Source organism: Lampris incognitus, chromosome 20 (assembly GCF_029633865.1).
Source record: "Lampris incognitus isolate fLamInc1 chromosome 20, fLamInc1.hap2, whole genome shotgun sequence".
Classification (NCBI taxonomy): domain Eukaryota; kingdom Metazoa; phylum Chordata; class Actinopteri; order Lampriformes; family Lampridae; genus Lampris; species Lampris incognitus.
The window spans coordinates 2,894,842-2,905,816 of record NC_079230.1 but is presented as its reverse complement, the minus strand read 5'-3'; the positions used below and the strand labels follow the sequence as shown (position 1 = coordinate 2,905,816).

At 51.6% G+C, this 10,975-nt stretch overlaps 1 protein-coding gene across 1 annotated transcript; it reads left to right on the top strand.

The window, feature by feature from the left end:
• The first annotated feature begins 227 nt into the window (after positions 1 to 227).
• LOC130130924 (E3 ubiquitin-protein ligase Topors-like) lies at positions 228 to 8,676 on the top strand. The gene is made up of 3 exons (XM_056300791.1): positions 228 to 2,839; positions 3,958 to 4,110; positions 6,819 to 8,676. Exons 1-3 carry the CDS (start codon positions 228 to 230, stop codon positions 8,674 to 8,676), a joined length of 4,623 nt encoding a protein of 1,540 aa, XP_056156766.1.
• The last annotated feature ends 2,299 nt before the right edge of the window (positions 8,677 to 10,975 follow it).

Here is a 10,975-nt window from a genome sequence, read left to right as displayed (position 1 = left end):
GAACGGCTGAGCGTTCATTTCTGTCCGTCTGTGTTGGTCGTGGTCAGTGTGTGTCTGTAAACGTTATTATCACATTATTATTATAACGGTTCAACTGATCACAAGAGGAACAGCCACCTCCCTGAAGCAGGAATTGCTCACATGGACTGTGTGTGTGTGTGTGTGTGTGTGTGTGTGTGTGTGTGTGTGTGTGTGTGTGTGTGTGTGTGTGTGTGTGTGTGTAGGTGATGGCATCCACGCGGATGAAACTGCGAGTGCGTCGTCGTGACAACATTGCCGGGGGGAGCAGCAGGAGAGCAGGAGGAGCTGATGGAGAGGAGGAGAGAAACAGAGAGAGCACCAGTAGGAGCAGCAGAAAGAAAGCCGCTACCGCCGCCTCCACCTCCTCCTCCTCTACCTCAGTACGGATGGTGTCGGCGGAGGAGACGTCCCCGGACTCCAAATGCCCGATCTGTCTGGACCGCTTCAACAACCTGGCCTACCTGGACCGCTGCCTGCACCGCTTCTGCTTCCCCTGCATCCAGGAGTGGTCGCACAACAAGGCCGAGTGTCCTCTCTGTAAGCAGCCCTTCACCTCCATCCTGCACTCCGTCCGCGCACATGATGACTTCAAGGAGTACACCCTCCGGCCAGCGCCTAGCAACGGCAGCGTGGCTGCCACTGTCGCCATGGTGGCCGCCATGGCGACAGCAGCGCGGAATGAGCAGGAGATGAGGCTGACACTGAGGAGGAGAAGGGAGGGGGTTAGGGGGCTGGAGGGAGAAGAGCCCACCGCTGTGACCAGGAGGAGTAGTAGTAGAAGGAGGAGGAGGCACGGGCAGGGAGGGAGGGGCAGTCAGAGGAGGAGAACAGACGAGTGGTACCTGGCTCCTCCTGTACCAGCCACGCCACCCCTGCTACCGCCCCCCTTCTCCCCCATTCTGGGTGAGGATGAGGGAGAGGACCTGGGGAGGCGAATGGAAGGAGGAGTAGAGGAGCTGGGGGGGAGGGGGGTGATATTTGATGGACTGACAGGTCTTGAAGGGGTGGTAACCCCCGTCAACCTTAACGACAGCTCGACGCGGCGACTGATGACGCGGCTGGCTGCCCGGCGGCACTTGCAGCGTGAAGGAGGGAGCGTCAGGCAGCTGAGGGACAGAGAGATGCTCATCTTCCGCCGGGCGCTCTACCGCAGTGGGATCCGGGTTTGTGGGGTTGCCGGGGTCGGCGGTAACCACGGACAACAGCAGCAGCGTGATGTCACAGCTGACAGCTTTCGTCGGAACCCTGCCCACCTGAACAGACTCCGCCCCTGGCTCCGGAGGGAGCTGACAGTGCTGTATGGTGCCCACGGCTCCCTGGTGGACATTGTTCAACGCATCATCACCGCCCGCCTTGCACGCTATGGTCTGGAGGACACGCCCACCATAGAGGAGGAGCTGAGGCCTTTCCTGTTGGCAAGGACGGATCACTTCCTGCACGAGCTGTTGAGTTTTGCACGGTCACCCCTAAGTTTGGAGAACTACGACCTCCAGGCCGCGTACGAACCCCCGGCGACCGCCACGGACCTGGACGGCCAGATCAGCTCCGCTGATGATGACTCGGTCATCGCCATCTCTGAGGGAGAGGAGGAGGCGGGGGAGGGGAGGGATGCAGGAGGAAGTGGAAACGATGACATCATCCAGACTGGTAGCTCTCTCAGCCTGTCGGCTTGGGACAATGAGACCCCGGGTCCATCCTACTCCACCTCCAAGCCCTGCGATTCGCCGGCGTTGTCGTCCATAAGCCCCAGGAGACAGGAGGGAGCAAATGGGGAGCCTGGAGCTGAGGAGAAACGAGAAGAGCCGGAGGGGGAGGACGAGTGTCTCATCGTTGGCTATGTGAAGCCCATGGCAGAGCGGACGCCTGAACTGGTTCAGCTCTCTTCTGACACCGAGGAGGAGAAGGAGGAGAAGAAAGAGGAGGAGAAGAAGACTGAGACTCTTCCTCCACTGCCCTCCATCGTTCCCTCTCTCCCTGTAATCCCTCCATCCACCTCAAAAAACCAACCAGAGGAGAGAGAGACAGACAGACCGAGGCAGGGCAGCCAGCAGCGCTCACGTGCACGCTCCAGGTCACGTGCACGCTCCAGCTCACGTGCACGCTCCAGGTCAGGTGAGCGCTCCAGCTCACGTGCACGCTCCAGCTCACGTGCGCGCTCCAGGTCAGGTGAGCGCTCCAGGTCACGTGCACGCTCCAGCTCACGTGCACGCTCCAGGTCAGGTGAGCGCTCGCGGCGGCTGTCCTGGTCAGGCAGCTCTGATGGAAGCGGGTGCGGCGGGAACACGGCGTGTGTGTTCATACACACCTCACCAGGAGAGCCCAACGGACAGAGAGAGGGATGGGGGAGGCCTTCTAGTTACCCAGAATGCTCCGGCTGTGAGAGACTGAGAGAGGGGGAGAGAGGGCAGGATGAAGACGGCGGGGTTCTGGGTGCTGCGCTGAGCCCAGACCGCTTGCCCTATGGCGAGATGTTCCGGCGCTCCTGCAGCTCCTCCCAATCCTCCCCATCCCTAGACTCCCCCTGGGAGCCCCCCCATTCCAGACCGGGCTGCCTCTCCTCCTCCCTCTCCCCCTCCCCCGCATCCTCTCCCCGCTCCACCATCATCCGGGGAAATGCCGGTGCCCACGGTGACAAGCCAGGGGGCAAGAGGAAGTACAAGAGCCGTCACCTAGATGACGACTATACCTGGAAACCAAGCAGCGGTCGCCATGGAGATGGCAGGAGGGAGCAAGGAGAGGAGAGGAAGAGGAGAGAGAGGAGGAGGAGGAGGAAGAGAAGAGAGTGTCTCAGGGAGGACAGCGTTAGTGAGGAGGAGAGGTAAAACCAGTTACTGTCAATAAAAACTATTTACAACAGACCTGGACTGGCAAACAAACATCGGCTGCTTTTATCTTCCTGTTTCCTGTTTCATTGAAATATCTTTTTTTCCTCTCTTTCATCACCCTGCTAGCACCACAACGCCACGCTAGCCAAGTTAGCACAGCATGGATATGGCGGAAGATAGCAGCTAGCTTCCATCTCCCTAGCATGAAGTACTGAGCAGATAGACGGATAGATAGATTGATCAATGGATGGATTAATCAGTAGCTAGATGGATAGCTCAATAGTTCAATAGACGGATGGATAAATCAGTTGGATAGATTAATAGATGGATAGCTCAATAGTTCAATAGACGGATGGATAAATCAGTTGGATAGATTAATAGATGGATAGCTCAATAGTTCAATAGACGGATGGATAAATCAGTTGGATAGATTAATAGATGGATAGATCAATAGTTCAATAGACGGATGGATAAATCAGCTGGATAGATTAATAGATGGATAGATCAATAGTTCAATAGACGGATGGATAAATCAGTTGGATAGATTAATAGATGGATAGCTCAATAGTTCAATAGACGGATGGATAAATCAGCTGGATAGATTAATAGATGGATAGATCAATAGTTCAATAGACGGATGGATAAATCAGCTGGATAGATTAATAGATGGATAGATCAATAGTTCAATAGACGGATGGATAAATCGGCTGGATAGATTAATAGATGGATAGATCAATAGTTCAATAGATGGATGGATAAATCAGCTGGATAGATTAATAGATGGATAGCTCAATAGTTCAATCGATGGATGGATAAATCAGCTGGATAGATTAATAGATGGATAGCTCAATAGTTCAATAGACGGATGGATAAATCAGCTGGATAGATTAATAGATGGATAGATCAATAGTTCAATCGATGGATGGATAAATCAGCTGGATAGATTAATAGATGGATAGCTCAATAGTTCAATCGATGGATGGAGAGATCAGGAGATTGTCTAGTCTCTTTATTTGGTGGTTATGGGAGGTGCATGTCGAGCCCTCTTAATAATATCCGTCTCTCTCTGTTTGTCTCCGTCCTCTCTCATCCTCCTGGCTACCTGTGTTAGCAGCAGCAAGAAGAGCAGGAGGAGGTGCAGCAGCAGGAGGTGCAGTAGCAGTCGGAGTCCCAGTGTGGAGATCATCTATGAACGTACCGTCACGCCCGCTCCGCCTCCCAGCAAACGCCGACGCAGACGTCGCAGGAAGACACAGCTCAGCGGGTAAACGACCGTCACCATGGAAACCGTCACAAATTAATTTAAGTGGGTGTCCGGGTAGTGTAGCGGTCCATTCCGTTGCCTGCCAACACAGGGCTCGTCAGTTCAAATCCCCGTGTTACCTCCGGCTTGGTTGAGCATCCCTGCAGACACAATTGGCAGTGTCTGCAGGTGGGAAGCCAGATGTGGGTATGTGTCCTGGTTGCTACCTAGCGCCTCCTCTGGTCGGTCAGGGCACCTGTTCGGGGGGGGGGGGGACTGGAGGGAATAGCATGAACCTCCCACGCGCTACGTCCCCCTGGGGAAACTCCTCACTGTCAGGTGAAAAGAAGCGGCTGGTGACTCCACATGTATGGGAGGAGACATGTGGTAGTCTGCAGCCCTCCCCGGATCAGCAGAGGGGGTGGAGCAGAGACCGGGACGGCTCAGAGGGGGTGGAGCAGAGACCGGGACGGCTCAGAGAGCGGGGTGGAGCAGAGACCGGGACGGCTCAGAGAGTGGAGTGGTTGGCCAGATACAATTAGGAAGAAAAAGGGGGGGGATTTTAATTAATTGAAGTGACAACTGGTATCAAAGGTTTGCGATTTATTAGGCGAAATAATGATTGACACAGCGATCCACCAATCAGGGCTTAGCAATGGCCTCACTTCCTCCATCAGACGTCACAACAGCAGTGAGAGAGCAGCTTTGGTGTAGCGTGACGTTGACACTAGCTGGATGAAAAGACGGGGGGAGACTTACAGGGAAGAGACATGCTGAGTTGTTCTGGGGGAAACTGAAATAGATTCATGTCATCCTGAGTCATGGAGGATGGAGTCATGGAGGATGGAGTCATGGAGGATGGAGTGATGCGTTTTTTTTTATCCTTTTCCCCCAAATTCAAATCCCTTCACACACCCCAAGAAAAACTTTCCAGCTCTGTATTCTGGAAGTACTGCGATCTGCTGCAGAATTACAGTCTCGTGTAGTCTCGTGTTGCTGTTATCCACAGCAGCTTACATGAGAGTTAATGCAACACAGGCCAGGATCTAGACAGGAAGACTGCACACACACACACACACACACACACACACACACACACACACACACACACACACACACACACACACACACACACACGTGTACGGTTCCTGTACACTCATGTTGCACGGTGGCACAGTGGTTAGCGTGTCACCTCACAGCAAGCAGGTCCTGGGTTCAAGCCCCGGGGTAGGCAAGTCACCTCAGAGTTCATGTATAGTGCATTATCACACCGAGGTGTCCAAGCACACTTTGCCCCAAAAACACCATTCCTTACAATCCAGCCTTGGGGGACATCCTGTGTGTGGAGTTTGCATGTAATAAAGCTACCTTAATAAAGCTAGCTTAACAAAGCTACCTTAATAATGCTAGCTTAACAAAGCTACCTTAATAAAGCTAGCTTAACAAAGCTACCTTAATAATGCTAGCTTAACAAAGCTACCTCAATAAAGCTACCTTAATAAAGCTACCTTAACAAAGCTACTTTAACAAAGCTACCTTAATAATGCTACCTTAACAAAGCTACCTTAACAAAGCTACTTTAACAAAGCTACCTTAATAATGCTACCTTAACAAAGCTACCTTAACAAAGCTACCTTAATAATGCTACCTTAACAAAGCTACCTTAACAAAGCTACTTTAACAAAGCTACCTTAATAATGCTACCTTAACAAAGCTACCTTAATAAAGCTACCTTAACAAAGCTACCTTAATAAAGCTACCTTAATAAAGCTACCTTAACAAAGCTACCTTAACAAAGCTACCTTAATAAAGCTACCTTAATAATGCAGCTTTACTGACAGCTGATGTTTGCTTATGGCATGAAACAAGCTTGTACTGTCTCATAAACAATTTACTTAACATACTGGATTAAACATATCTATATAGCTGTATCTATATCTATATATCAACACGGATACAGGAAAAAAGATTTTAATATTTTCCTGTATCCGTGTTGTTATTCCATTCCTCATTAGTTGAGCACTCACAAAACCATTGACGGGTTTGGAAAAAACGCTATATATATAGCTAGATAGATAGATAGATGGATATATATATATATATATAAAAACACACGTGTTTTACCTGATATAGTGCCCTGGAGCAAAGCACAGCCCCCCCCCCCCACCACCAGCGCTGTCACTATCTTTCTGTCTGAAAAAGATCTTCAGCAAAACAAATCCGTGTATTTATCACATCCATCTTCCACTTCCGGTGTGGGAGGACGGCGGCGCAAATTCCTGTTTGCAGCGGCCTCGCCCAGTAGCGTCCATGCAGTGTATTTGTCCACGTCTGCGTCTAAGTTTGTCTTCATTTGATGGCTGGGAGAGCTGGCGCTGGATCGGCTGGGGAAGCTGGTGTCCTGTGGGCCCAAGGACCACGGGCCTGACCGGAGCTGTGCCCGAAGAGGAAACACCGAGGGCGGTCTGACAGGACGCAGAAGCGGGGCAGGCTAAGCTAACTGCTAGCCCATGCAGAGCGGCAGTTCCGACAGTCATCCCGGCTGGCGTTCGTTCTCCTGGACAGTGATTTTTGTTGTTTAGTTTAGAAGTGTGTTAGTTTGGATATATGTGTGCTCTTGCAGCTCTTGTAGTTTTTAGATGTGTTTTTGTTTTTGTGTTGCACTGCTGTGGGCTGCATGAAATGAAACGACAAAGTGTTTCTGATTCTGATCTCTCTCTCTCACTCAGTTCTCCAGTGGTCATCACCATCGATAGTGACAGTAGCCATGACGACATCCACAACAGTTCCCCAAACCTTAGAAACCAGCAGCCGATGGACTTCTCCATTTCTACCCTCCCTCCTCTCCCACTAGTGGAGGCTGACGGTATGGGCGGTGACCTGGACGCTGACATCAGCAAGCTCCCCATTGACATCCTGGAGCAAGGATCTGATGGATCGGAGGCCAAGTCTGACATCCAATCAAAGCCCGAAACTCCCGTCGCCCTTGACAGCAACGATGACGGCAGTAGTCAACACGGAGAATTGCCTCAAAACGATGACGGTAGACCAGCTGAAGAGGTCATTGGCACGACGACCTCCGCCATCAATCAAAGCCCGCTGGAGGGCCCGTTTACAGACCAAGAGAGGCCTTGGCCAATGGGAGACAGAGTTACAGGGCAAGTGACAGACAGTATCGCTGTGCCAGACAAAGAGAGAGAGACATTTGGTACCTCTCCAGCAACAGGAGCTGAAGTGAGTTTGGGGGAGAGGGGGGTGGAGGTGAGAGAGAGAGGGGACAGAGAGAAACGAGTGGAGGTTGAAAAGAGCAATGCAACAGTTGGGATCTCTGACCGCCGTCTCCTAGCAACCATCCTTAATGACCTGGCGGACATTGGCAGGACTGGACTGGACCCTTCACTGACCTTTGACCCTAGAAAAAGGCATTTTGGTGCTGCCTGTGCTTTGGGGGTGGGTGGCGGCGGTAGTGGAGGTGGGAGGGGCCTTTTAACCTCCGGAGGTCCCGACTCTGACCGGGATGCCGGGCCTTCTTCCCTGTCCACCCGGACGGAAGAGATCCAGGCAGTTGCCCCAGCCAAAGATGACGTCACATCAACTACTGAGTCCAGCACCCCACCTCCTGCTCCTCTTCCTCAGTGTGAGGAGGTCAGAGGTGAGTTTCTCCCTGTGAGTGCTGTTGGTAAGAAACTTTCCCCTCCATCACCTCCCAGTCTGTCTCCAGTCTCTCCTCCAGACACCCAGTTAACTTCTGACCTCCCTGAAGACGACCTGTTTGAGTCGACCAATAATGCGCCTTCTTTCAGCCATGCAGACCCTGCCCACCACGGCGGGACGCCCTCTGCTGGTTGTGTGGGCAGAGCCAGACTGTCCTGTGGTCTCCTTGATGCAGCTTTAACTCCCCCTCTCCTCCTTCACTCCTCCACCTCTGGATGGAGAGACACAGCAACTGGCTCTCGCACCTCTCAGCCTTCTTGCCTGTTGGAGCGTCGTTCCAACAGGAGTGCGCCTCCTACAGTCAGTGCTGGCAACTCACTGAGTCCCACTTCTACGACATCTGGCGACATTTGGAAAGCCATGAACTCTGCGTCATCTGGCGGTCTTTCCAGAGAGACACCGGCTCATAGAGACACCACTCGCCATCATGAGTTCTCATTTCCTGTGATGAGAAACCAGAGCCGGTCTGAAGGCGGTCTGCTGGACAGACCATCTTCATCATCATCATCACCCGCCAAGCCACATTCCGCCAATCACCTCAGCAACCCAATGCACAGCCGCCACCTGCTATGGTCGTTAAACCCTGAGGAATCTCAGCCGTCTGTCCAGACGTGGCTCCACAGTCTGCCTCCACTGAAGACCTCCGCCCGACACTCGGCCCCCAGCTCCACACTGGAGCTCAGCTCCCCCTCAAAACCTCGCAGAGGCTCTCACTTTTACGCTGGTCGCCTCATAGACAATCATGTGGCTCCGTCGCCGCCTGCTGGAGAGCAGTGGAACTGTCGTCGGCTGAACGAGGTGCGTTTGGACACACAGTCGACTGGCGAGGAGCGTTCAGCAAGTGTGGGCCGTCTGCCCGCCAGCGATGACTGAGATGCTGGCCTTGTCTGGAACACACACACACACACACACACACACACACACACACACACACACACACACTCGGCTACATAGGACGGCAGGACAACACACACACACACACACACACACTCGGCTACATAGGACGGCAGGACAACACACACACACACACACACACACTCGGCTACATAGGACGGCAGGACAACACACACACACAGACGTTGTTAGTGGAGGAATGAGTACATAAGTGATGGATAGTGAAGAGTCAGGAGGAGGAGGATGATGATGATGATGATGGATTTTACTGTGTTAATGACAATATTGTTCATTCTTGTTTTATAAACTTGACAAGGTTGATGTGTGGAAAAAGATTTTACCTGTTTTCACCACTTAATTTCTGAATGCAGTCTGTGTGTGTGTGTGTGTGTGTGTGTGTGTGTGTGTGTGTGTGTGTGTGTGTGTGTGTGTGTGTGTGTGTGTGTGTGTGTGTTGAGAGAGAGAGAGAGACAAATTGACCCTGAAGTTAAATATTTAGCTTTTGTTTCAGCAGCATTGGAGGTCAACTTTGTGTTCTATTTGGTGATTGGCTGTTTACCTGACATCATGTTAATAAGCCCCGCCCACCTGGTGTCCCAAGCGGGACGAAACAAACTGAGAAATAAACGCCAGTTCACTTTCACTTTTGATGACTAGAGTATTAATATTTTATTTATCCACCTCAAACTGAAGTCTTATGACTGTTTCTAAATGGTTAATTACACAGTTAATTATCTGACTTGTATCTTGGCAGCGCTCAGTGTTTATAAAGTATGTTGCGTGGCTTCACCAGCAGGGGGAGTCCAGACAGCGTCAGACCTGCTCTCTGTTTCAACCCTTGTGTTCTGTTTGGGTCAAAATGACCCGTTCGAAATGACGAGTACGAACCATAAAGGGTGTTGATATGAGTTGATAAGAGTAGTAGGTGAGATAAGGATGAGACATGTGGGGGGTTTTTAGATAAATGTTACAGCTGTATCGCTGTGAAATCCAAAGGTGGCTTGGGTCAATATGACTGGTGAACAATACATCCGTTGCTAATTAGTGAAGAGAACATGAGGATTAATCTGGTCTGGATCAGAAGCTGAGCCTGAGCCTTGTTGATCTGGTTCATCTTAGACAACAGGAGTCCCAATTTAATAGAATTGGAGAAAATGTTTCTAAAAGCACCAAATAAAAGGAACTTTCCCTCCCAGAGGACAGGAAACGTGTTCGTGTTGGAGTAAAACACGTACATGAACATGAAGCCATGCCCACCTTTAAAGGGTCTTGTTATGAGATTCACTGTGGATGAACACAAAGTTGTTTCTTGTATGTCAATGGGGAAAAACACGAAGTGCAGGAAACCTGATTGCGGTGAGTATTTCACCTCATTTCACTGTTTCTGTTGTGTAACTGACTTCATACTCAACAAACCAGTTACCCCAGTATTACTGTGTTACCAGTATAATGAACACGTATGTTAATGATCTGCCTTTGTGACCTCATGACATCTAATGCATCTTGTCATTGCTGAACAAAGGAAGCAACCGCAGCGGAACAGCCTGCAGGCCCGCAGGCAGCCTGCAGACAGCCTGCAGACAGCCTGTACACAGCCTGTAGACTGCCTGTAGACAGCCCGTAGACTGCCTGTACACAGCCTGTACACAGCCTGTACACAGCCTGTACACAGCCTGCAGACAGCCTGCAGACGGTCTGCAGCCTGCAGACAGCCTGTAGACATGCTGCAGACAGCCTGCAGCCTGCAGACGGTCTGCAGCCTCCAGAAAGCCTGTAGACTGCCTGCAGACAGCCTGTAGACTGCCTGTAGACAGCCTGTACACAGCCTGTAGACAGCCTGTAGACAGCCTGCAGCCTGCAGACAGCCTGTAGACAGCCTGTAGACTGCCTGTAGACAGCCTGCAGACAGCCTGTAGACAGCCTGTAGACTGCCTGTAGACTGCCTGTAGACAGCCTGCAGACAGCCTGTAGACAGCCTGCAGCCTGCAGACAGCCTGTAGACAGCCTGTAGACAGCCTGCAGCCTGCAGACAGCCTGTAGACAGCCTGTAGACAGCCTGTACACAGCCTGCAGCCTGTAGACAGCCTGTAGACAGCCTGTAGACAGCCTGTAGACAGCCTGCAGACAGCCTGTAGACAGCCTGTAGACAGCCTGCAGACAGCCTGTAGACAGCCTGTAGACAGCCTGTAGACAGCCTGCAGCCTGCAGACAGCCTGTAGACAGCCTGTAGACAGCCTGTAGACAGCCTGCAGCCTGCAGACAGCCTGTAGACAGCCTG

What these genes read in the sequence shown, in the direction of transcription:
- LOC130130924 (XM_056300791.1), top strand. Translation starts at nt 228, where the DNA reads ATGGCATCCACGCGGATGAAACTGCGAGTGCGTCGTCGTGACAACATT. An exon ending in AGCGTTAGTGAGGAGGAGAG is followed by an intron (nt 2,840 to 3,957) that starts GTAAAACCAGTT and finishes TACCTGTGTTAG; the next exon opens with CAGCAGCAAGAAGAGCAGGA. An exon ending in AGGAAGACACAGCTCAGCGG is followed by an intron (nt 4,111 to 6,818) that starts GTAAACGACCGT and finishes TCTCTCACTCAG; the next exon opens with TTCTCCAGTGGTCATCACCA.